At 45.5% G+C, this 26,090-nt stretch overlaps 2 protein-coding genes across 4 annotated transcripts; one reads left to right on the top strand and one right to left on the bottom strand.

Annotated features, from left to right (window-relative positions):
• Positions 1-444: 444 nt before the first annotated feature.
• On the top strand, positions 445-5,490 carry LOC136686081 (frizzled-5-like). Its single transcript, XM_066659580.1, has 2 exons — positions 445-988; positions 1,717-5,490. Exon 2 carries the CDS (start codon positions 2,005-2,007, stop codon positions 3,763-3,765), a length of 1,761 nt encoding a protein of 586 aa, XP_066515677.1. The 5' UTR covers positions 445-988; positions 1,717-2,004; the 3' UTR covers positions 3,766-5,490.
• Positions 5,491-8,957: 3,467 nt separating this feature from the next.
• LOC136686079 (cyclin-Y-like protein 1) lies at positions 8,958-25,875 on the bottom strand. 3 transcript variants are annotated; one of them, XM_066659579.1, is made up of 11 exons: positions 25,661-25,875; positions 22,607-22,851; positions 18,435-18,509; positions 18,008-18,042; positions 17,818-17,918; positions 15,585-15,620; positions 15,387-15,438; positions 13,850-13,969; positions 12,658-12,824; positions 9,589-9,751; positions 8,958-9,382 (listed from the first exon to the last, which is right to left on the bottom strand). In XM_066659579.1, exons 2-11 carry the CDS (start codon positions 22,758-22,760, stop codon positions 9,266-9,268), a joined length of 1,020 nt encoding a protein of 339 aa, XP_066515676.1. In that variant the 5' UTR covers positions 22,761-22,851; positions 25,661-25,875; the 3' UTR covers positions 8,958-9,265. The 3 variants fall into 3 exon arrangements, with proteins under 3 accessions (XP_066515676.1, XP_066515675.1, XP_066515674.1); XM_066659578.1 differs by lacking the exon at positions 25,661-25,875 and adding an exon at positions 24,196-24,585; XM_066659577.1 differs by lacking the exon at positions 25,661-25,875 and adding an exon at positions 23,769-24,584.
• Positions 25,876-26,090: the final 215 nt, after the last annotated feature.

Below are 26,090 nucleotides of genomic sequence, written 5' to 3'. Positions count from 1 at the left end.
TCTTTCTCTTTTTCTCTCTCTCTTTCTCTCATTCTCTCTCTCTCTCACACACACTCTCTCTCTCTCCTCTTTCTCTCTCCTCTCTCTCTCTCTCTCTAGTTACTGAAGTAGAGCGAGGCCTTATTTTGGGGCATTTGTTGAACTGAGGCTTTTTTTCTTTTTATTAATTTCATTATTTTTTTTACAGCGAGAACAAATAATAAAACCGAGGGCCTGATTTCTTCATCTGAGACAAGAATATTATTAAACCATTAATGAATTATTAAATTGTGGGAACTTTTGAAGTCTCCACCTTCAGTTTTTAGCGATAAACACGGGCCCATTTTAAAGAAACCGTGTCATTGGAGCAGAGCGAGTCCACACTTCTGTCTACCAGCGCTGGAGCCACGTGGGCGTGGTCTAGTTAAAAAACTGTCCGTCTATTGGTCCTGAGCTGCAGTGGGCGTGTCCTGTTTAGTTTGTGGGCGTGGCTTACGCACTCCACGGCTCCGCTGACTGACTGCTGCCTGAGCTCAGAGAGCCTCCGCGGAGCAGAGCAGCGGGAGATAGCAACTTTGCTGTGCGAAAAAGAGGAAAAGAAGAGGAAAAGCGAGGTCCGAGAGGAGCCGGGGAAGTTTCTGGAGTCCGAACTCTTTCGGTTTAACTGTTTTTGTGCCGCGGAAATATCAGAAAAATGAGTTTAAACAAAGGATAAGGAAAGTAGCGGCACCTGGAACCTGTTGCCCGAGAAGCGGAGGTGATTTTAAACATCTTCTGGACACTTCCCGAGATTTTGTCCTCATCTGTTTGGACAGGAACTTCTTTTTCTGCGTGGACAGCTCTGAAGGAGTCTCACCTGTCATGTGGAAAGCCAAGGAAATTACAGCCATTGAGAGGAAATGAACTTTCAGCTCCGTTCTTTTTAGTGTGTGTGTGTGTGTGGGGTGAATGATTGACAACTCACTGAAGAGAGAAGAATCCGTGAAAATGGATGTAAACCTCTTTTCAGGTTGGTTAAGGTCTTTAAAGACACGGCCCCTTTTTTCTTTTATGAACAGAAAGGTTTAGACTTTGCTTTGACTTCAGCTCAATTCAAATGCATCACTTTAACACATTAATATACCGTTCCACCTTAAATAAAAGGGATTTACAGTCTGGCGCCTGGGGCTGGAGTAGTGTTTTGATAGCAGTTTCCATTAATTTGGCCTAACTTCTTAAGGGAATGTTCAGTTCCACCTTAAATACTATTTAACTTAAAATAATTTTTTCGTTCCACCTTAAATAGATTGGGATATGTAGTCTGGCGCCAGGGAAGTTAACACTGTTTTAAGTAGTTTTTCTTGCTCCTCATGGGACTTTAAAGGTGTACACACTGCTCGGACTGAAGCTGAGATCATGTGCTAATTTTCCATTCCATCTTAAATGGAGAGGGGTTAATATTCTGGTGCCTATGTTTTTTAACTGTAAAAGACATTGAATTGACTTTTTCTGTTCCACCTCATATTCTACAAGACATGCTATTGATCTTAAAATGCTGTATTTCCACCTTAAAAGGTGAGGGAATTGCTTACTGGTGCCAGGAGATTGAGCACTGTGTTGACTGAAGATTAATTGCTTCTCATGGGAATGTTTTGTTCCATCTTCATTTAAGGTGGAGTGGAAAGTTACAATGAGAAATGGGAGACTAAAATGTCCTTATTCAAACTAACTCTCTCTCTCTCTGTGTCTCTCTCTCAGGCTGGTGCCCTGCATAGACTCTGCGAAAGTCTCTCTCTCTCTCGCTCTCTCTCTCGCTCTCTCTCTCTCTCTCTCTCTCTCTCTCTCTCTCTGGAATGGAACTCATCTCCTGATTTACAGCTCTGTGGACATGCTGCTGGAGCAGTTACTGTTTCCTTTGGGAATTCTGACTTTCCAAGTGGCCGTAAATTCCGGACGTGAACTGAGAAAATACTCAAGCTTCCGCGCTTGACGTTCCAGTTTACCTTTCTGTGTCATTGTTCGTTTCGTGACTCGGATCAGTCCTCCATGGCGCGGTCGGGGAAGCCCTCGTGCTGTGGGTCTGGCCTGGGCTTTGGGCTTCTCATGCTTCTGCTCTCGCACCTGCTGAGACTCACCTTTTGCGCGTCCAAGGACATAGTGTGCGAGCCCATCACAGTACCCATGTGCAAAGGGATCGGCTACAACCTCACGTACATGCCCAACCAGTTCAACCACGACACCCAAGAGGAGGTGGGCCTGGAGGTGCACCAGTTCTGGCCGCTGGTTCGGATCCGCTGCTCCCCAGATTTGCTTTTCTTTCTCTGCAGCATGTACACTCCCATCTGCCTGCCGGATTACAAGAAGCCCCTGCCGCCTTGCAGGTCGGTCTGCGAGCGAGCCAAAAGAGGCTGCTCTCCTCTCATGATCCAGTATGGCTTCGAATGGCCGGAGAGAATGAGCTGCGAGCAGCTGCCCATGCTGGGAGATCCTGACCGGCTCTGTATGGACCAGAACAGCAGCGAGGCCACCACTCTGTCTCCATCCTTCCCTAAGCCCACTCCCAAGGGATCCTCCAAGCACAGGGCCACGTCAAAATCTTCAGCGCCTCAGAAGTGCGACCGGGAATGCCGCTGCCGGGAGCCTTTGGTTCCCGTCAAGAAGGAATCGCATCCGCTCTACAACCGCGTTCAAACAGGCTCTCTTCCCAACTGTGCCCTTCCTTGCCACCAGGCCTATTTCTCCCAGGACGAGCGAGCTTTCACAACCTTCTGGATCGGCTTGTGGTCCGTGCTGTGCTTTGTGTCCACACTCACCACCGTGGCCACTTTCCTCATCGACATGGAGAGATTCAAGTATCCAGAGAGACCGATCATCTTCCTGGCTGCCTGCTACCTTTTCGTGTCGCTGGGATACATCATAAGGCTGCTCGCTGGCCATGAGAGAGTGGCCTGTGGCGGTTCTGGAGACCAGCGCCACATTCTGTACAACACCACAGGTCCGGCGCTGTGCACCCTCGTCTTTTTGCTGATCTACTTCTTTGGAATGGCCAGCTCAATCTGGTGGGTGGTGCTTTCTTTCACGTGGTTCCTGGCTGCCGGGATGAAGTGGGGGAATGAGGCGATTGCAGGATACTCGCAGTATTTCCACCTGGCTGCCTGGCTGGTGCCAAGCGTCAAGTCCATTGCGGTTTTAGCCCTCAGCTCTGTTGACGGAGACCCTGTCGCTGGGATCTGCTACGTGGGCAACCAGAGTCTGGAAAGTTTGAGAGGATTTGTCCTGGCCCCGCTGGTCGTCTACCTCTTCTCGGGTTCCCTCTTCTTACTGGCCGGCTTCGTGTCACTCTTCCGCATCCGCAGCGTCATCAAGCAAGGTGGCACCAAGACGGACAAGCTGGAGAAGCTGATGATACGCATCGGCCTGTTCACCGTGCTCTACACGGTTCCTGCCACCATCGTGGTGGCATGTCTGGTGTATGAACAGCACTACAGACCCGAGTGGGATCGAGCTCTGGGCTGCTCCTGCGCCTCGGAGCGCCAGCAGATGGGCTTGGGACCAGATTACGCCGTCTTCATGCTCAAGTACTTCATGTGTCTGGTGGTGGGAATCACTTCCGGGGTGTGGATCTGGTCGGGGAAGACGCTGGAGTCATGGCGGAGGTTCGTAGCGAGATGTTTCCCTTGTAGAGCCAGGAAACCTCCTGCCTCTGCGTCCTCCATGTACAGCGAAGCCAGCACGGCGTTAACTGCAAGAGCTGGATCTGCACCACCAGGATCTTACCATAAACCGGGTCCACCTTCACACGTGTAAGCCAGAGACTTGCAGGACTTGCTGGGTTTGCAGTGGACAGGAACTATGGTCCAATCCATCGTCTCTACCTGTATGATTCAGGAGCTGGACCTGGATGTACAATGAAGGATCTTAAGACTGCTGCCGTGTCTTGTAGCCAGGTTCTACTTTGCGGATCTTGCGTGCGGATGACACGCAACACAGACATGAGGAGGTCATGCAAGGAATTTTCTGGAGAAGAGATCATCTCTCCGGACTCTAACTGCTGCCTCGATGACTGTAGCCCCCAATGAAACGCGAGGCATCTACGGCCTTAGTGGAGGCCTTTTATTTATTCCTGTATTTCTGTAAATATTGCCTATTTTAAGATGGTCGCTCTCCAGAGAACAGTCCAGCTCCGGCTTTTGGGGGCTGTTTTAATGGAAAACAGAGCTGGGATATTTCCAGTGATATCCAGACGTTTGTTTAGATGGGAATGCCACATCCAGCCGTCTGGTTTCCAAGTGTCTTTTAGTGGTTAAAAAAAAAAAGTCCGCACATGTGCTGGAATGATCTACACTCTGTGTATCCTTGTGAAAAGAATTTATAAACAAATCTTATTGATGAAGGCGGTGGGATATGAAAAATGGCCCTGACAGTCTATAAGTGCCGTCTGCGCACATGTTCAGAGCAGTCTGTCTCCGTCTCGTACTGTAAAGTCAACGGAGGTTGTGTTTATAGAGATGATTATAGACTGTATTCACTGAGAGGGTGGTCTTGCCTTGAAGGGGTCCTTTGATTACGGTTATTGGGGTTGATCTGTAAGGGTCATATTTCCAAATTTCTGCTTAATCAAATCACTCAGGGGTTTGCTGCGAAATTGTTTATTGCAGAGAAACGTAGCGACGTAGTGGTGAATGGAACCAGGCGTGTTTACATGGGTATCATCGCCATCTGTGAGATTTTAGTGGCTTTGGATGTCTGGTTCCTTTCACCACCACACTGAACAGTTCTGACTCTACTAGCTTCTACTAGAATTAGACACTTCACACCGAACCGAGCCTACTCTACATCGCTGTGGTTACACCTGAATTTTGGAGGCAGGTGGAGAGTTCTCTTTCAATACACCTGCCCAACCTCCTCCCCCAAATCAGCCGTCCTGCCCTGGCCAGTCCAGTCCCTGAGCTTGGCTCCCCCTGGTGGTCAGTGGGTAAAGTTCCCTTAGTGTTTTGTAAGTTGTGAGCTGGACTCCAAACTCCGTCCCCCGTTTTATTTAAACCATCAACGAAAGTCAGAACGATTCCCACAAGTTCCAGTGTTTTACAATGACTGTTGAGCGTTTCCTGGAGATACAAGGTTTGTGTCTGACGGTGACCCCACACTGAGCCACTCGGCCTTTTCCGTTCAGTTGTTGCCTGTATTGGTGACGCCACACCAGCGGCTGGAATGTTTGCAGACCCACTCTGCTCCCGTGGTGAAGGACAGTCTCCGTCTGCAGATGTCCCTGTGATTTAAGACTGTGGTTTGAACTGAGAATGCCGTAGCATCATGTCTCTCTGACTGTGTACGTATGTTTTTGACCTGTTCATGTGTAAATCTCGTAGCGGTCATTTCTTGTTAAGAGTCTGGACAAGGCTTTGTGTGTAAATATTGTTTTTTTTTTTTTTTTTAACCAAATGTCAATCCAGTGCTGAGATTTTTAAGAGACTCTTAGATATTTATGGACAAAAAAATGGAGTGTCAGTGTTTCTCTCTCTGCTAGAGAATAAAAACTGTGGAGCAATCTGTGAACATCCCACTGTAGGTTACTGTGTTTTCTTTTCCATCCAAAGATCTGAGCGCGATGACCACTGTGAGCTGGGCTTCAGACTCAGAAATTGAAGATTCAGAAGCCTCAGTGTTTTCTGAGTCTGACTTCATCTCACATTTTAAAGACCTGAATTCTAAGCACAGGCTGATTTTTCTAAATCTCTCCTGAACACATCACACCACAGGGTTCTCAACAAACATGAGTGATCACGGTGGGACGACACCAGCGTCTCCGTTTACTGTGTCCATGGACCCCCTGGGTCTGCAGCCTTTATCTATGGGGAGCATTAACTATCAAAAGCTAAACTGAACAAGTGAGTTTTAGCCTAGATTTGAAGATAGTGATTGTGTCTGACTCCTGAACATTTTCTGGAAGATCACTCCAGAGCTGGGGGCTTTATAAGAAAACGCTCTTCCCCCAGCTGAGGCCTTCTGAATTCTGGGAACTATTAAAAGTCCAGTGCTCTATGACCTGAGTAATGGTGGAGGCTCATAATAGGAAATAATGTCTTGAAGGTATTCAGGAGCGAGCCCATGTAGGGCTTTATACGTTAATAACAGAATTTTGTAATCGATGGGGAATTTAACAGGCAGCCAATGAAGTGATGACAGAACCGGGCTGAGGACCCTGGCTGCAGCATTTTGAACTAGTTGAAGTTTAGTTAAATTCCTGCTGGTGCGTCCTGACAGTAGTGTGTTACTGGAGTTTGGCCTTGAAGTAATAAAGGCGTGTACTAATGCAGGGACAAGGCATTTCTAATCGTGACGATGTTGTGTAGATGTAAAAAAGCTGTCCTAGTGATGCTGCCTATGTGCTGATGGAATGATGAATCGGGGTCAATTATGATGTCCATGCTTTTTCTGCTGAACCAGGTTTAACTGGAAAACCAGCAAGATTTTAAATAAAATTTGATCATTTATTTTTGCCACTTTGGACCCAAAAGTAGGACATCTGTTTTGTTGCTGTTTAGAAGGAGGAAGTTATGCAACATCCAGCCTTTCACGTCTTTAACACAGTCCTCTGTTTTCTTTAATCTGTGTTTGTCGTTGGGCTCGGCTGATGTACAATTGCAGGCCGTTACAAACTGTGCCTAGCGGTAACATTTATAATATAAATGAGAAAGGTCCTAAAATAGAGCCTTGTGGAATTCCAAATCTTACTTCAGAATATAGTTGGAAGATAAATCATTTACTTTTACGAACTGATAACATTCCGTTAAGTAAGATTTGAACCCACGATAGGGCTGTCCCTGTGGATTCAGCCATGTTTTCTAACCTTTTTAGGAGAATATTGTGGTCTATCGTATCGAAAGCTGCGCTGAGGTCAAGAAGCACCAACAGGGAGCGTGGCCTTGATCAGAGGCAAAAAGAAGATTGTTTGTTATCTTGATTAGAGCTGTCTCAGTGCCTGAATCCAGATTGGAATTTTTCTGTCTGTGAGGAGTGTGGTGTGTTCTCTCTGTGTCTGCGTGGGTTTCCTCCGGGTGACTGTCTGTGAGGAGTGTGGTGTGTTCTCCCTGTGTCTGCGTGGGTTTCCTCCGGGTGACTGTCTGTGAGGAGTGTGGTGTGTTCTCCCTGTGTCTGCGTGGGTTTCCTCCGGGTGACTGTCTGTGAGGAGTGTGGTGTGTTCTCCCTGTGTCTGCGTGGGTTTCCTCCGGGTGACTGTCTGTGAGGAGTGTGGTGTGTTCTCCCTGTGTCCGCGTGGGTTTCCTCCGGGTGCTTCGGTTTCCTCCCACAGTCCAAAAACACATGTTGGTAGGTGGATTAGCGACTCAAAAGTGTCCGTAGGTGTGATGGAGTGTGTGTATTGCCCTGTGAAGGACTGGCGCCCCCTCCAGGGTGTGTTCCCGCCTTGTGCCCAATGATTCCAGGTAGGCTCTGGACCCACCGCGACCCTGAACTGGATAAGGGTTACAGATAATGGATGGATAGATGATTCTTATGTAGATATGAACTAAATTGTTGGGCCACAGCTTTCTCTAACATCTTGGACAGAAATGGCAGATTAGAAAAAGGCCTGTAATTACACAGTACGCTAGCATCAAGGTTTGGTTTCTTGATCATAAATTTAATAACTGCTCGTTTAAAAGCTTTGGGTACATGGCCCAGGCTAAGAGATGAGTTTAATATATCTAAAGGAGGATTGATAGTAGCTGGTAGTACTTCGAGTAATTTTGTGGGAATTGCATCGTTGTACAGTTTGCGGAGGTGATCATCTTCTCTAGTTCTAACTGTGGGAGCGGGAATAGGGTTTCAAGCCTTTCTTTTACAATTACATTGTTTTATATCAGTCACAGCGGGTGGCAGCCGGGTCAGATCTAATACTGTGGCTCGAGTTTGTCTAATGTTCTTGATTTTATTATTTTAAAAAAGTCCATAAAGACTTGACTGGTGAGAGTTGCCGGAATTTGTGGTTCAGTACCTGTCTGATTTTTATTTGTAGTTCTGGAGAACACTTTAGCTTTAGTGAGGACAATTCTATAAGTCTTCTCAGGTGGAGTGGAAAACTTCCAGCTTCTAGTTTCCCTGCTGTTTGTTTTAAGGCACAGTCACACCTTTTCTTTTAAGTGGTGCCACATTTTCTAAAGTCAATCGACAGCTGTCCAAGTGGTCAGTTTAGCTCCAATGCGCCTGATGGAGTGGGAACTGGGGTGGATATTTCTGGAAGGTTTTCTATAAATTGTAGAGCGGTAGATGGTTTTATTATACGCTTTGTAAAGTAGTGAAGGGATGTACATTACATTATGGCTAAGATGTAGCTCATATGGAACTGGGTAATGGTCACAGATTGCTGAGGTTAGTGGTAAGATATTAATTTTGTCTGTGTTAAAAAAAACCATCCACGGGTGTGTGGTGTTTGTGAATGAGTGAGTGACTGGATGAGTGAGTGATGCTCGGTCCAGGGCATGTTCCCAGGCTCTGGATCCTGATGAGGATGAAGTGACTACAACACAATCTAACTTCACTTTTCTTCCTCAATCCCTGGATCAGACATGGATTCCCCACATTCAGAGGAGTTTCATGAGGCTTTTGGACTTAAAATCACAACAAAAAACGTTTAACGGCTCGTATATAAACAGCTGTGTGCACGTCCTGCAAATAGTGATTCCATGATGTTTTCTGGGGCTGGAAAAGCTTCATAATGAGAACATCAAGACGTGCTGCTCCTGTATTAGGATTGATCACTAGCTCTCAGACATCGCCCACTGTGCCCCATACGACAGACACTGCCCAGAGGAAGGGAACCAGGGGCCAGGCCTGGGGGTGGTGTCTGAGAGCCGGGCTTAACCTGAAAAGGTTGGTTAGATGCGAGAAGCAGTGCCCGTCAGGTGCAGGGGGCAGGGGAAGGGGACCAGAACAAGCAAATCGTGTGTGAAACTGCAGCCCTCACCAAGCAGCAAACCCACCACAGAGGAACGAGTATGTTTTACATGATTAGTGTTTATTTAAAATACTCCATCTGCAATTGATTTCAATTAAAAACTGACCAGTTTCACAGCTAGTAGCCTACATAGTAAGCAAAAAACCAAAGAAAAGAAAAAAATAATAAGAACCATTCAGTCAGTTTTCATTTCTATGCAGACGACAGGTCGTTTTGCACTGGTTTGGGGGCGGGACCCGGTACAGAGTCTCTACCGCGGGGGGAGGAGAGCACAGGGGAGAGTTCAGAGGGGCTCAGTTCAGGAAACGGGTCTTCCACATCTCAGTGTGTAGAGGTACGGGGGTCTGGGGTCTATGACAGCACTGCGTTGGACCTGCGGATGCCCACCAGGTTGTCCGCACTGAAGGATCTTCTCATAGCAGCTCTGCTCAGGTCTTTATACTTGTCTTCACACAGTCTGGAGATGGCCTGCAGCAGGGAAATACACCGTTAATAGATTCACCCACACAGACAAACAGTCAGTCAGCCCTGAACTGAGCATTTTCATTTTACATCTACAAGGTGGACCAAGGAGGTAGGTAAGAAATAACGGGACTAGCCAAGTACACAGGGCCACAGCTGGACTACAGTCTGTAACTGTGTGGACAGTGAGTGTAGACGTGTTCCAGACTCACCTCAAGTTTCTGCGCTCTCTCGTTGCTCAGAGGCTCGAGGGGGAAGCTGAGGTTGTTGTCGTCGGCCAGAGAGCGCAGGTCAAAGTAATACTTGGCGTAGACACTGGCCGGGACGTTGATGTTGAACTGCAGCAGCTCCAGAAAGTGCCTCTCCATCTCGTTCCTGAAAGAGAAGGCAGTGTGAGCGAGGGTTAGGGAAGCTGCTGGTCTTGGCTGAGGACACAGTGCAGACACTTGAGTCCTTGAAAACCCCCTTACGTGAATATTCTGATTCGAACTGATGACTTGAGGTTTCTCGAAGAAGCCCTAAGCCAGCTCCCTCTGCTCATCCCTGAGAACAGCTGAGGTACCAAATGTTCAGTGACTTGTGACTGACAAATGCTAAAGTCAACAGTCATCCGAATCTTTCCGTAGTAACTAAGGAATGGGCGGATATGGGAATTCTGGGCCAATGCAGATATCCTGTATTATTCATTCAGATTTAGCTTTTATTTCTTTGGCTCCTGGGTGCCTCCTGCAGTGGCAGAGTGATGGACTGTGGTTTCCTACCCTCCATCAAATGCGTACAGCTATGTTCCTACATCAAATCTATCACTTTTCCAGGAGAGTAGAGGCTGTAACAAATGCCATCAACTCACTGTGGGGCACTAAGTTAGATCAGGTCCTGTGCGCAAATCCGAGCATCTCTCCCTCACGTCTGAGAGACCGCGGCATCCTCCGATGGTCTCCGTGGAGACGGTCTCCCGGATGCTTCAGGGATACGATGCACAAGGGCAGTGTTGGGAGAGGGGTGGGTGGGGGGATATATATCGGTCGCCAGGGGCAACAAATGGAGTGGGCGAGAGCCAGGGCCATTATGTCGGGGTGCTGAGAGCACTTGAGGCCAGCCAGCCCCCGAGGCGGACAAAGACGGCTTCAATGGGGATGAAAATAGACCCGAGAGAGCACGGGGCTGGGCCTGAGAGGAGAAAAGGGAGGGGGCCCTCGCAAGAAAACACACGCAGGTAGAGCCCGACAAACAGAGGACAAAAGAATGCAGGCTCGGAGATGTACACACAAAGCATCGGCGCATCATTTGCACAGCTACCAGCCTGAGAGCATGTAGGACTTTTATAGGAGTGACACGGCGAGCCTTTCAGACAGGAGATGATACACCTGCACTGGCAGAGAAATGATGGGACGCTGCTAGGAGCATCAGGGTCAATAAATGCAGGGCTATTTAGCCCTCCACTTTATGAACACCATGTTTTGATATCCCAGCTTTCCTTATGACCACACTGTGGGTGAAAAGAAACAAAGCACTTCATTCTTCATTCATTCATTGTCTGTAAGCACTTATTCAGTTGAGGGTTGTGGTGGGTCCAGATCCTACCTGGAGTCATTGTGTGCAAGGTGGGAATACACCCTGGAGGGGGCGCCAGACCTTCACAGGGCAACACACACACACTCACACCTGCGGACACTTTTGGGTCGACAATTCACCTTCCAATGTGTGTTTTTTGGACTGTGGGGAAACTGGAGCACACGGAGGAAACCCACGCGGACACAGGGAGAACACACCAACTCCTCACAGACAGTCACCCGAAGGAAACCCACGCGGACACAGGGAGAACACACCACACTCCTCACAGACAGTCACCCGAAGGAAACCCACGCGGACACAGGGAGAACACACCAACTCCTCACAGACAGTCACCCGAAGGAAACCCACGCGGACACAGGGAGAACACACCACACTCCTCACAGACAGTCACCCGAAGGAAACCCACGCGGACACAGGGAGAACACACCACACTCCTCACAGACAGTCACCCGGAGGAAACCGAACGCAAACACAGGGAGAACACACCACACTCCTCACAGACAGTCACCCGGAGGAAACCCACGCGGACACAGGGAGAACACACCACACTCCTCACAGACAGTCACCCGAAGGAAACCCACGCAGACACAGGGAGAACACACCACACTCCTCACAGACAGTCACCCGGAGGAAACCCACGCGGACACAGGGAGAACACACCACACTCCTCACAGACAGTCACCCGAAGGAAACCCACGCAGACACAGGGAGAACACACCACACTCCTCACAGACAGTCACCCGGAGGAAACCCACGCAGACACAGGGAGAACACACCACACTCATCACAGACAGTCACCCGGAGCGGGAATCGAACCCACAACCCCCAGGTCCCTGGAGCTGTGTGACTGCAACACTACCTGCTGCCCCACCGTGCCGCCAAAACACTTCACTAAAACGAAAATGAACCCTTTTTAAAGCAACACTAAGTGAGATTTGGTTTTGTTGCTCCTGAGCTCCCCCTACAGTTTCAGAGTACAATTCACTTATATGCTCTGCAATCTAAGAGGAGAGGCAATGGGGTTGTTTCCTACCCTCCTCCAAACCCCTCCCATTTACATAGTGCAGTTTCTGCTGTGCTGAGCCTAGAGTAGCAACAACACAGGCTCTGTTCTAGCTGCTACAGCTCAGTGGAGAATCACAATGACTTTGAAGCTGTGATTTTAAGGTAGAAACACTACATAGTGTTGCTTTAAGTTTTCCTCCTTTGTGAGCTCACTGAGGTCACACTGATGTGATGGTGGTGTTAGTGTGTGTTGTGCTGGTACGAGTGGATCAGACACAGTTGTGGCAGCGGGACTTTTATACGCCTCAGTGACACTGCTGCACTGAGAATAGTCCACCGACCAAAAACATCCAGCCGACACCGTTCTGTGTCACTGATGGAGGACTAGAGAACGACCAACACACACCGTGCAGTGACAGATGAGCTACTGTCTCTGACTTTCCTATCTCATTGGTCCACCTTGTAGATGTAGTGTCTAATGGTTGCCTATTAGTAGAAATACCTAATGTTATTAACAGCTAATAATAGCAGACAGTGAGTGGACGCAGTGATTAAACACTGATCAAAGCCGAGAGCGGAAACTCCTGCCTCACACAGACGTTCTTGGCTGATGTCTGAAAACCTGGGCGCAGCTACAAGGTGCATGGTGACGACACATTGTAGCACTGCTCACACTGTTCCCCCACCCTCCCCACACTCACATGTCCTCCACAGTGATGTCTTTGAGGATCTGGCAGTAGTCCACGTTCCAGACGGCCTGATCGTCCCACACTTTTGAGGCCAGCAAGATGGCTCCCAGCACAATCCTCTTCCAGTTACACGGACAAATGTCCAACTCTGCGTAAGTCAGCAACCGCTCCAGATACACCTGCAGCCAAGAGAGAGAGAGAGAACAGAAGACATTGAGAGTGAGCAAAAGAGACAGAAGAGTGATAGAAAGCGGTAGAAAACAAAAAGACAAAGAAAGTAGGGAGAGTGAAAATGAGACAAAAATAGAAAAACAAAACAGAGACAAGGACAAAGAAAAGTAAGCAAAAGACATAGAAAGCAGAGATAAAAAGAATAGAGAAAATGCGACAAACATATACAGAGAGAGAACGAGAAAAAGAGAGAGAGAGAAAGAAAGAGAGAAAAAGAACAAGAGAAAGAGAGAGAACGAGAAAAAGAACGAGAGAGAGAGATTGATTAATAATGCCATACAGTCACTGTAGGTGTTATCCCTGAGGTCACATAACACCTACACACAAGCTTTTCAAAAATATCTGTAAAACAGCTGTCAGGACTTCCCTTGCATCTCCAGAGGGGGGTAACTTTACAGGAGGAAGAGCCTCTTTAATGATGATCTAGTTCACAGAACTGAAATGTCCCCCTAAATACAGGACTGTGCGTGTTTTCCGCACCTGAGAAAATGAGACTTAAAAAGCTGTCTATCTGAGCAGTAAGTGTTTATTAAAAACCCTAACATTAGAATAAAAACAAACCCCGTTATTCCAGTGAGAGTGATGCTGTGTGTGTGTGTGTGTGTTGGTTTAACTGCATTTGTATCTATAGTAATTATAAACTTTTATACAAGTACAATGCTTATTGAGAACAGAAATCATTGTAAATAACCTCAGGTGTCTAATACTTTTCCACAGTACCACCACTGCCCATGAAACTAACACTGACCCTATCCGGCTCGGGCTCTAATGACCTGCTGCCCTCTGGTGGCGCATGGGAGTACCTTCAGGGCGCAGTATTTGGATTCCAGATCAAAATCAGAACATTTTATCTGTGAAAGTTCTTCCGGATTTGCACCGTTTAAAAAAAAAAGAATAGCAAAATACATTAAGAACAAAGACAAAAAGAAACATTCCGTATGTGGTGTGGTGTGATGAGGTGAAGTGTAGATACCAGTGTAACAATGGCACACTCCGCGGTGAGCTGAGCAGCGCTGAACAGTGTTCGGACGAACCGGTAAATCAGCTTGTGTTCAGGGTCCGTGCGCGAGTAATCGTCAGGAACCTGCTCCCTCTGAGAAAACAATGTTTAAACATGAGCCAAACCCCTCTTTATTCACACACCACACAGAAGTCTAAATAATGAATCACAGCACTGAAAACTAGAGGACGACGATACGGCCACAATTTATATCACAGTATATTTCTTAATTGTGGTCAATACAATGTAACTCTTGGCTCTGTCAATATTAATATTTGTAAACTAACTTTAAAACTGAGAGCAGTGAAGTAACAACAGTGCCCTGTAATTACCGTCAGTCGGTGACAGATGCTGTAAATAACGTTCACTGAAGTATTGAAAATGTGTTTAAAAATCATATTGTTATTGAAACATTTTATATTGCAATATATAATCCATACTGAATTATGGTCCAGCCTTATTGGGAACCTGATAATAGTAGTAGTAATAATAATAATAATTCATTCATTAAGTGCTTATCCAGTTCAGGGTCACGGTGGGTCCAGAGCCTACCTGGAATCATTGGGCACAAGACGGGAATACACCCTGGAGGGGGCGCCAGTCCTTCACAGGGCAACACAGACACACACACACCTACAGACACTTTTGAGTCGCCAATCCACCTACCAATGTGTGTTTTTGTAATAATAATAATAATAATAATAATAATAATAATAAAATATGTTGATCTTCATATTTTTGCCTCAATGTCTCAATATTTGGACTTAAGTGCTTTTTTGAAAACTATGTTTCACTTTTCATGAACTAAGTTATGAAATACACAGGAGGTCCTCGGGTTACGTCAGTCCTGAGTTACGATGTTTCGTGGTTACGACACGTCTCCCATTTACTGTATTAAGCCTTGTTTTGACTTAAGTGGTTTTGCGTCGTAAACGTCGTAACGTGAACTTCGTGTGTGGTGTGCGCGGCGCGGCGGAAGAATACACGGTTACGCGGCTCGGGACCGAGGAGGATAGGTGTTAGGAGAGGATAAGTGCTTACAGTATGTTATTTACGTAGAGTAGGTACGACGTGACGTAGGAACAGATCAACGTCGTAAGTCGAGGACCCCCTGTATTGTGTTTAAAATACATTTTTTGCTTGAAACTAATAAGATTAAAAAAATATTGTAGCTGCTTCACAGAAATGGGCTTCCACAGAGAGGATGGAAATAAATACGGTGTATAAAAATAGTTCAGAGAGACAGCCGTGAGGAAGCAGTGAAGCTCTGATCTTGAAAGACACCTGAGCCAGTTTAAATCTTAGAGAAATTAAAGCAGTGTTTAAAACATGGGGCTATTAATAAACTGGAGCAAAGTGGAGACAATCAAGTGTGTTCCTGTGCTCAGATGATCTTCCAGCATGGATTACTCCTGCGTCCGCGTCAGACATGATACGCACTGTGACATTCACTCAGTTTGACGATGAGACACACAACGGCTGTAGTCTGCTGCAGTAAGAGATCACTTACAGACAGAGGATGCTTCTTTTCATCGAAGATGTCCAGCGACCTGTCCGAGTCCCTGACAAATAAAAAAAATACTTCACATTTAATTTTAAAAGTAAAAATCATAAACTGTTAACTCTTTATTAAACGCTAACTATTTACAGATTAAAGTACAGCCAATGAAATGGTGACTGCTGAAAAAATGGAGACTGGGTCACCTACCTGTTTTTGATGTGGTAGTATATTGCTAGTGTAACACTGGAAAACAGAGAGAAAAAATAATCAGCATTACAACACAAAAGATATGTAAACATATTCATTCATTGTATGTAGCCACTTAATCCAGTTCAGGGTTGTGTTGGATCTGGAGCCTACCCAGAATCACTGGGTGCAAGGTGGAAACACACCCTGGAGGGCGCACCAGTCTTTCGCAGAGCGACACACACACACACACACACACACACACACACACACACACACACACACACGAGTCGCCAATCCACCTACCAACGTGTGTTTTTGGACCATCGGAGGAAACTGGAGCCCCCAGAGAGAACACATCAAACTCCTCACAGACAGTCACCCAGAGCGGGGCCCAAACCCACAACCTAAAAATTTCATATATAACTAATAATTATACAACTTTATATAACTAACGTAAACATGACGCAGCCTTTAAATAACTTTACGGCCACACTTTTTACCTTTTTTGGATCAGACACTGATATCTCTATAGTTTTATTTATTCATTAGTTTCTATATTATAGTGTGTTTATGCCTATATTCTTTACTTGTGTTGTATAGTTTCTAACTTTATTTTACTTGTGTCTTAAAGGCTAAGCACCAGCTCTATGAAAGTGTCAAACAAATAAACACAGTGGAATTTGAGTTCCTAACTTGTGTTTATTGATAGTCAGAAAACATGTTATTTCTTACTAATTCAAGGAATAAGGTTTAAAAGACCGTTGGTCCCCCCCCCCCCCAACGGTGTTGGGAAACTCTAATAGGCGTCTTGCCTGTGACGTAGATGGTGGACAACAACTCTAGAAGCTGCACTTAATTTAATGCAAAATGACGAAAAGGTGTGTTGTTTTTGGCTGCAATCATTCAATGTACAGTGGGACATCTGTGAACAAATGGCCCAAAGATCCCAAAATATCCAGAAAATGGACTAAATTTGTCCACTTTAAACGAGCACTTTGGAAAGGACCATCCGCTCACTCCGTTATCTGTAGCTCATTTCACTGGCGCTTTTCCAACAATATGGGCATGTAAGGACACCAACGAAAGGTGTTCAAGAGCCTCTGTAACATGGAGGTAAACAGGGTAAGGACACTCACTCCGCCTGTTTTAGTTGGTGTTAGTTAACGTTAGCTTGACTCGCTAAACTCGGTGGCTCAGATTATACTCGGCTACGTAGCTGCATTACGGAGGTTTATAGTGTCGGATGAATTCGAGTTCGACTTCGATCACATTTACAAGAATAACGGTACCTCTACATTTGAGTTTAGCTTATTGCTAGGCTATTGTCATGAATAATGTTGGTTATTTAGCTAGATACTGTCATAACAGTCAGTCATAACGGTGTTTTACCGCGGCGTTGTTCAGCTGTTGTCCACCAGTGACGTCACGGTCGCGTTCAAGAATTTCCGTAGCGAGCTCGAGTTTTTCAGTCAATTTAATAAAATTGTCAGTTTTAAAGCAAATTAAGCTGCTATTTTCATTTTAATTCATACTTATATCTGTCAGTAACTAAGATAATGTGAAATATTCATGGAGGTCCGTTAAGTGGTGCTTAGCCTTTAATTGTTTGCATGTTAGTGGAGGACTAGCACAAAGAAAAACATCACTCTACAGTGTAACTGCAATAAAACTCTTGAATCTTGAAATGAATGTGACATGGCCCAAATCCAACCAATCAGAACAAGCCAAACAGCTGGCTCAGTTACCATGCAGGAGATGAAGAACACCACCACAAAGCAGGAAAGCGGGAGTGTATAACACAAGCAGGAGTGGACACACAGAGCTGATCACTTCTCTTCACTGAGCAGCACAACTGCTGACAGCAGCAGAGGGATTTAAACCTCACAAACACCTCAAAAGTCACTGGGCGGCACTTGTCTCTGCAGCAGAATAATGAGCCAAAGCAAATCCTCCTTCAGCGTCAGAAAGGGAATTAATCAATCCCTGTCCTAAACACAGAGCAGATTACGTGCTGCAGACAGGAGTGAAGACTAAAGGACTGACAATAATAAAAAAAGCATGAAAAGAGAATCATTCTCAACATCTTGTTGTCGTCTGAGGGTCTTAAATGTGGAATCATTGGCTCCTGTGTTCTCGTTAATACTGCGTGAAGTGTGTATTAAAGACTAGGGGCATTGGGTATTAATTTTTGGATCCAATTTTTCATTGTATCAAGAACCACACGGGTCTACATTTCAAACTGTCTGCTCACCATTTGATTGTGCTTTTGAGGTTGGGCTGACTGACCGTGCTGTCGTCAATAAATATCGTGGAGCAGGAACTGTATTTTTTGGAGAGAGGACCAGGTGAGACCTGGAAAGGAGAGAAAACCAGTCATTAAGGCCATGAAGGACTTTTAAATCTGATCACTGATACTGAGAGTGGATATATGAAGCACGTACGTGATTTATATGATTGCTTTTCCTCTTATCTCGCACTGAAAGACAAAAAGACACAGCTTTGACACAATCACCAGCACTTCCACACGGCTTCAGATATACTGTGCCTCAGATATAAGAAATACAGAATATATCAAATTGTCCTTAAGATACATGTATTATCATAAGTTTATATTGCGATATATGCATTGATTTTGCTCAGTAACGGTTTCAATATTAATAGGAATGACCACAATACAATACCCAGGACCCCTGGCCCTGGACGGCTAAGGCATCCCCTGGGGATTGAACCCTTGCACCGCTCGAGAGCTCTGCATATCAATTCTTAATGATGCAACTGTCAACATCACGTCACGCTGCCAAAACCGAGTAGTTCATTGTGCATGTTCTTAAATGAAAGGCCTCTGAAGGTGTAAAAGTTGCCACTCACCATCCGTCTGTGACTTGCTGAGGAAGATGGTGCTCGCTCGGGCGTGATCAGAAGGATTGGACTCTAAAGCTAAATCTAAAATCAGGAGGAAAAGGAAAGAAGATGAAACCAAAGGAAGACATCCACAATAATAAAGCATTTCTTTGCTGTCAAAAGAAAGTGAGAAAAGAAAAGCAAAACAATCATTTAAGTCATGTCACACCGGGCACAATGAGCTCATTGTGTGGCACCAGACGAGAACACAGTTCCCTCACACTCTCCATGGCCCTCCTACACCGGCGTGCCAACAAGACGAGGGAAGGGGCTCACACCAACCCAGACGCGACACAAAATCAGTGAGAGAACTGCAAGAACACCCTTTAAAAAGGAGCGACAGGTCATTGTTATCACCAAACAGTAGCAAAGGATATCGCTGACCACTCTGCAGTCCACAGAGCAGGTCCCCTACATAGGGACGGCCACAATTAAAGGGGACATATTATGAAAAACTGGTTCAGTGCACGTGTGCAGTAAAATGTGTATCTGGATTCCATCAAAACACACACTGTGAATCCAGACCACTCAGTTTTCTGTGTGCTGCGCAAGTCTGAAAAAAATGGGCTGAAATGAGCTGTTCTGATTCAGCTCTGCTTCTGACATCAAGAATTGCCCCGCCCCTTCGTCTGAGTCTGTCCAATCACAGCACTGGACCTGTGTTTATGTGAGCGCGCAAAGATGAGGTTAAATGCAGCAAAACAGACTCAACGAGCACGGAGAAATCAGGCACCGAGTAAAAACTGAGAAAACAAGAACGGAGAAGAAAGAGAACCGAGAGAAAACAGCTAAAAACCAGAGTTTCTGCTCCTCGCTCCTCACTGCTGTGTGCTCGGGGAGTGAGTGAACAACGAGTGGCTCATTATCGGAGCAGGCCCTGAAAGTGGCCATTCTGAATAAAGGCTATTTAGATGAGGAGGATGTGTTCACTTGTGGAAACCCACTGCCGCACCCATTAGGAAGTGTGTGAAGATTTCAACGTGTCCGTTTCAGCACCCCGCTGCCTGTCATGGTCCAGTTCCAGTCGGGGGTCTGTGCATTGGTGAATAGAGGAAGATGGGCAGGTAAAAGCACTTGAAGATGGCCTTAATGATCGGTGCCATTGTTGGGCTTAAGTGTCTCCAGAGTGATCAATAGGTCACAATGTCCACTGTGGGATCAGAGAGAGTGCAGAGCACTGGCTGCTTTCTGAGAGGCTGTAAAAGTAGCTGTAAGCTGCATTACAGCTGAGCACATCATTCAGCACTTGCTCAGCATTCAGCCCACTTTCCGTTCAAATAACCGGTTCTTGATCCAGTTCTCTTCAGGAACGTTGGTGCTGTCCGGTGAACCTGCGTTTTCACCAGTTTTGATGGGAACAAAGAATCATCAGTGGGAGAAGCTATGGGAGCTTGGTTCTAATTTGCTGTGTCTCAAATTAGCTTCATTATCTCGGCATGCACACACAGATGCCAATATGGTTCCTGCTGAAGGACCTTCTGTTCTTTGGTTCTAGCTGGGAACAGACTTCTCTGGTTCAGGAACCAATATATGTTGGTGGAAACGGGCCAAACGATTCCAAATTAGGTTCATGCACGAGAAACAAAACGGTTCCACCTTGGTGGAAAAGGTCCACAATGGCAGCCCTGCTTATTTGTATAGTGTGATGTTCTTTCCCGAGCTGGGAACAGAACCCTAGACACAGAGGGCTGTGAGAATTCCCATTCGTGAGGTGGGCGGAGAAAATGAATCGGTCTTGTACCTCACAGCATTTCATATAACCAATGCACCCCCTCTGACTGCATGTCATCATTTGTAGTAATCACATACAAGCTTTAATACCTGATGTTTTTGGACAATCTCATGCCTCAACTGTCCTCTACATGGGCAACTGTCCGATCTTATAGCACCTACAGGCCAATCTCCCAGCAGCTGAGTGTGCCAAGTCTGGACTGACATACGCTGTGTCAAAAATAACCCCGGGGGGAGGACGGGGCAAGGCGCTTTCACGGAAAAAGACTTGCCTCTATTGGGAAAGCTAGAAATGGGCAAAATTTGGCATTTTTACAGATATCTTTCAGATCTTTTGTCGACATTAGCTGTAATTAATTCTTTATGGTCTTGTTTATCTCAGTAGCTGATAGTGCAGCACTGATTTAGCTTTTTGCATGAGCTGTTGAGGTAGAGAGTATACACACTGCTGTGTTTGTGTAGTAGACATGACAACTCCTGGTTCCCATCACCACCACAGTAAACAAATCAGAGTAGGTTTCTCTAATAATGAACCATCTCCATTAAACTGAGCAGAAATTTAGCTTAATCAGTGAAACCCTCCGTTTAAAGTCGCCTCTTTTGGCCGATCCTCCGAGAGACAGAGGGTAAGTGTGAGTGCAGCTGTCACAACCTTCAATGGAATGCCACAAATAGCTCGGATAGCACAGATATTTGGAAATCTCTACTGGTCCTCTATGCCCTATCCCTGTTCCTCTCGTCTGGAAAAACTCAGGGGAACAGCCTGGAATGCCCTTTCTGCTCAGATCCGTGAGCAGCTGCATCAGGAGACACCACAGGGCTGGGTATCGTGTGCTCAGAGTAAATAAGACTATTTCACGTACCGAAATGCACGTGCACAGGAAGCTACCCCTACACAGGTTTCCTTGGGGGCAAAACAAACAGCCGTAAAAGTCTGCAAACAGTTCCAGACGGACACCATACGTCCTTCCTACACTCCAAACGAGAGCTTTGGGTTTCATCTGTGTGCATCAGGTCTTATTTCCACACTTTTACAAAGCTCCCTGATGACAATATCAGTGACTAGAACTTTTCATTAGGGCAGGAGCTAAAAGACAAATGGAAATTACACTGTCAAATGGATCTGGATCCCGGGGACAGGGTCTTACCAGTGTAAGTGCAAATGCATTCCCCAGATATTGGGCAATAACGTGGTCAAAGCTATTGACTGTAGAGCAGACCTTCACCCAGTAACTAAAGAACACCACCACACCTATGAGGCTCTTAAAAGTAACATGACACGCAAGACGAGGAACTCAGGGAACCGGATAACAGCACGTGATGTGCACCTACCACTCATGAGAATACAAAATAAATAGTAGTGCATTGTACGTCAAAGAGTCCAGAGAGTCCTAATGAGTTAAAACCAGCTCCGGTGCCCTGAGGCTCCATTACACAAAAAGCTGGTGCAGGCCACTAACCTCCACAGATAAACACTGAGAACAGACATGGAGATGGATTCTCCCTCTTCTCCAGAGTGGAACACAGTTGTGGGTCTTAATAAAAAGACAGTCCCACTGTCTTAACAGCCCTGTTCGGAACGGCCACTTGCAGCTCCTGTTCCTTTAAATGATAACAAGCCGCTCACTGCTAACTCAGACTCGAGCGCACAGCCGTGAGGAGAGACGAGCAGAAGCTCTGGTTTTTAGTCGTTTTCGCTCAGTTCTCTTTCTTCGCCATTCACATTTTCTCCGTTTTTACTCAGTGCTTGTTGTGTCTGTTTTGCTGTGTTTAACCTCGTCTCTGCACTGTCACTCAAACGTGGGTCCGACACTGAATGGACAGACTCAGGTGAGGGGGCGGGATAACACTCAAGTCTCTGCACTTAATGTCAGAAATAGAACAGAACCAAAACGTCTCGTTTTATAGCATGACCTCTGACCTGCAGTCTGACTGGGTGGTCTTGTTTCACATTGCGTGGGGTGGTGGGCTTCAGACCCACACATTAATGAGCACATGCACAGAACTTGTGAATTGTTTATAATATGTCCCCTTTAAGTTGTAAGGTGGGAAATCTGACCTAACAACCCAATGCTTGAAAAGGAACTGGACCACTTAGAAGTAACTAAATCCCCATGAACACTGTAGAAGGCAACAACACAAACACAACTAACTGGTGGCATGTCAGGGTATTCTGTGTGTCCAAGCCTTAAAGACAACAACCTGGAAAAACAGACTTGTCTTGTTGGCCCAAATCAAAAATTTTGGCCAATGCTAATGCTCTGGAGGTCAGAGACCGTTACATCCTGCATATTCTCACTGAAATGTTCCAATATCTAGTCTAAATTCTTACCAGAGAATAGGAGGACAAAAAAAAGCCACCTAGAAACGTTAGGGCATGAGGACGTGAAGCCGAACAGAAGCCCTACCGTCTGGCAGCTCCCTGTCGCTGATGTGCTGCAGGTACGGTCCCGTGTCGTCGCTCAGCTCAGTGTTTATTTGGTAGTCCTCCAGGTGATCTGCTTGCCGTGGAAGTTTCGGGCTCCCACTGGGAGACACGCAGCAGGACACTGTATTACCCATGACACACTGCTCCCAATACCACGCTCGGAAAGTGTGTCAGATTCCTCGGGAAAGGACGCCAGGAGGAGAGAAGCTGTTGCTGCTGCTCTCACTGGAAAAACCAGACAAGAAATTCAAGGTGGATGCTCTTACACGCCGTTCAATCTCCAGAAAAAGGATTGTTAGAAAACAGACGTCTGACCTCTCGCTGTTTTACATTTAAACGGAGAACACACTACAGACTGTTATTTTAGAGCACTTTCAACGGCGGGTCTGTCCAAAAAAATACACATATGATAAATATATGAGGAACTCCTCCGCTCTTATCTTTCTGAACTGAGCTGGGGATGAACACACGAGGTTTAACAACAGTGTGCTTTCTACAGAGTTGGGGTTTCTTTCTGAATGAAGAGAAAAGCTGATTTGGGGACAATTACACCCGGGTTTGGCAGGGAGGTCAGAAAATATACGACTTACCGTCTCGTAATATTGACCTACTCTCACACAAATTTTAAATTATGTCATAAAAATGAATATCTCATATTAATTATTGACTCTGTAATAACACACCGTCTCTTAATAATGGTTTAATTTCTCACAACAGTGAGAACCTCATAATGATAATTTACCCTCTCATAACTGTGACTTACTCTATCAAAGTTATAATTTATCATCTCATAAAAGAGTAGTAGTAACTATTCTGTGATTTATCACGTGATATCACTTGTGCCTATGACTAACGGTGGCTATTTCATTAAAACTTATCTATACCATTAACTTAATTAAACATAATTGAGGACTGCAACCTCAATACCTTACTGTCCTATAATAATTATAATAATTATTTTCTGTGTCATATTAATGATTTACAACCTCATTTCTAATTTAAAAACAGTCGCACTTTCTCAAGAGGACTTATCTCGTACTATCTCATAAAATCAAAGTGGGATATCAGTATTACAGGAGAGGACATTTTAATTACAGGGAGTACAACACACCCCAGAGAACGGGGGAAGAGAACCCGTTTACCTGAGGTGGTCCAGCTTCCAGGGAATGAAGTCGAGGGGCATAGGGATGAATTAGGGCCGACCCTGAGCTGCAGAGCTGAGGGAGATGGTCACCATTGAGCAGTGGGCAGCCAACAGCACGGGCTCTACATTCCAGTCTATTTGAGGGTGTGCTCTCATTTACACACGGACTGCTGCTCTAAATAAGCGGCGGGCAGACCGTTCCAGCAGCCGGCCAGCTTTTACCAAGAGGCTCTGGTAATAAAAAAAATACGGGGTTGTGGTCGCTTCACGACGACTTATCCTTCATATGAGTCCCAAAACCTCGCTGAGTCGCCGGGCGAGTTTCATGGTCATTTATCCGCTCCACACAGCGGCGTCGCTTCGGCCCTCGGAGCCAGCGTTCATTCACGGAAGCATAGTTGTCAAAAGAAAGGACTTAAACTCACTTTTAAGAGAGCTATGTCATCCTCAAAGTCCAGCTTCTGAGCTTTTAAACAGTCCCAGGTCCAAAGCGGGAGAGAGCCGCCGGATGTGAGCTGTGAAACCAGGCGAGTTTGAAGACTCGACGGCCGGATTAAGCAGCTACTCGATGGCGAGGTTGAGTTTGAGGCGAAGAGGCCTCCAAAGCCGAGGCTCGCTCTTCACCTCCGAATGAATCACCACCATAAATGACCCCCACGTCTACTTTCTTTCTATATTTTGAATTAAACTCTCCCTCGGCCGAGTCTTCTCATGGTCCGCCGTTATCTCCTCCTGCTCCTCCTCCTTAAACACCGGTCACTAAAGCTGGGAGTCGACCCCTGAGAAAGAGTCGACTCCTCGTTTCCTTGATTCCAGGTAAACAGAGCGGATAGAGTCGACTCCAATGCTTCACATTCGATAGGGATACCAAATGAATCACTACTCTCTATGTAGTAGACATTCATTCATTCATTGATCATTTAGTATTCACTTGCACACACAGACCAACAAAGACGTTAGAGAGCAAAGCAAATTTAAATCCCCACAAAACCACTGGCGTGGTTAGCAATATTAGTAGTGCTGAAACAGAAAGTGAAGAATCAGATACAGTTCAATTCTGCTAAATTTATCCTTCCCTTGCTGTAATACCGCATTTAATTTTAACCTTACTACTTTTACGTCTTGGAATTGAGATTATTGTAAGGAATCGATTCTTCTAAGCGACTCATCGCTTTGAATCTGAAGTGGAGTCGACTCGAGAATTTCTGGAATCGAACAGCTTTAGCTCTCCGTTTATCCCAACGACGCCATTTTAGGGACCGCCCTCTTTTAATTCCCTAAAAACCTATTGGTTACTGAACCATAACAAAATCAAAATACTCGAAACGATTGGTTGACACTGCTGCCACTCAACTGGAATTCTACAGGAGCTTTTAGTGAAACCGCCCATTTGCTCCTTTAAAGAATGTCAGTGTATAACTTTATATAAATAAAATTTATATAAAGTCATTACAGATATTGGAATCAAAAATTTGCCGGAAACATTTTTAAATACCACTATCTACAGGATTTTTAAAGGGCCCCTATGTTACATTTTCTTGCTTATTTAGCTCTAAAACCCCAATCTGGTTAAGGATTAAACACTGTAAACAAACAATAAACAAGGATATATCAATATGCAATTCGTCCCCACCTCTCCGCTGCTTTATCCCTTGGAATTAAATGAGCTCTTATTTTTCTTTCTGCATTTTTAACACTGAAATATGTAAATTATCTCTGTGCAGATTGGCTACTTTTGGTTATGCCTTATTCCAAAGGAAATCCAAGCCTATATTTTTCCTTGTATGGGCTCTTTTGGGAGTGATGATTCATTCATTCATTGATGAACCTTTAACACTCACAGCCAATAGTTTATTGAAATGTTTAGTGAATTTCTGATGCTACACTTACATGTTGAGAGATTTCAGGCCTCCTGGACACAGGGAAACTGTCTGTAAGAATCTGGTCACACCCCTGGCCTCTCACTGTCCACGTATAAGATTATTTTACGAGGCCTGGGCTGAACTGAGTTTCTATTTGTGTCCCACGTCCATGCGAATGGTGTGAAATATCATCTGGGATCAAATGCATCGATTCTCAGTGTGTTGGGACAGAGGTTGCCAGGTCTTCTCCTCTCCTCACTCAGCAGGCCTGTTCATGCTGATTAATGAGGTGTAGGCTGTGCCAGATCAGAGTCTACAGAGCTACAGATGAGCAGCAGCAAAGGTGTACTACATGGCCAAAAGTGTGTGGACACATCCTATATCCTTTCATCTTCTGGAGGATAATAATGGGGAATTTACATAATTTTGATCTTCTTTATGTTCAATGTTGTCTTCAC

Source organism: Hoplias malabaricus, unplaced genomic scaffold, assembly GCF_029633855.1.
Source record: "Hoplias malabaricus isolate fHopMal1 unplaced genomic scaffold, fHopMal1.hap1 H_6, whole genome shotgun sequence".
Lineage (NCBI taxonomy): Eukaryota > Metazoa > Chordata > Actinopteri > Characiformes > Erythrinidae > Hoplias > Hoplias malabaricus.
The sequence above is the reverse complement of the archived record's forward strand: the minus strand, read 5'-3'. Positions and strand labels throughout refer to the sequence as shown.

Excerpts from the sequence above, each read along its gene's own strand:
- LOC136686081 (XM_066659580.1), top strand. The coding sequence starts at position 2,005 with ATGGCGCGGTCGGGGAAGCCCTCGTGCTGTGGGTCTGGCCTGGGCTTT.
- LOC136686079 (XM_066659579.1), bottom strand. The coding sequence starts at position 22,760 with ATGGGTAATACAGTGTCCTGCTGCGTGTCTCCCAGTGGGAGCCCGAAA. Across the intron at positions 15,621-17,817 it reads CTCAAAAGCACAATCAAATG|TGTTACACTAGCAATATACT; the intron begins GTGAGCAGACAG and ends TCTGTTTTCCAG. Across the intron at positions 9,383-9,588 it reads AGAGAGCGCAGAAACTTGAG|GCCATCTCCAGACTGTGTGA; the intron begins GTGAGTCTGGAA and ends TCCCTGCTGCAG.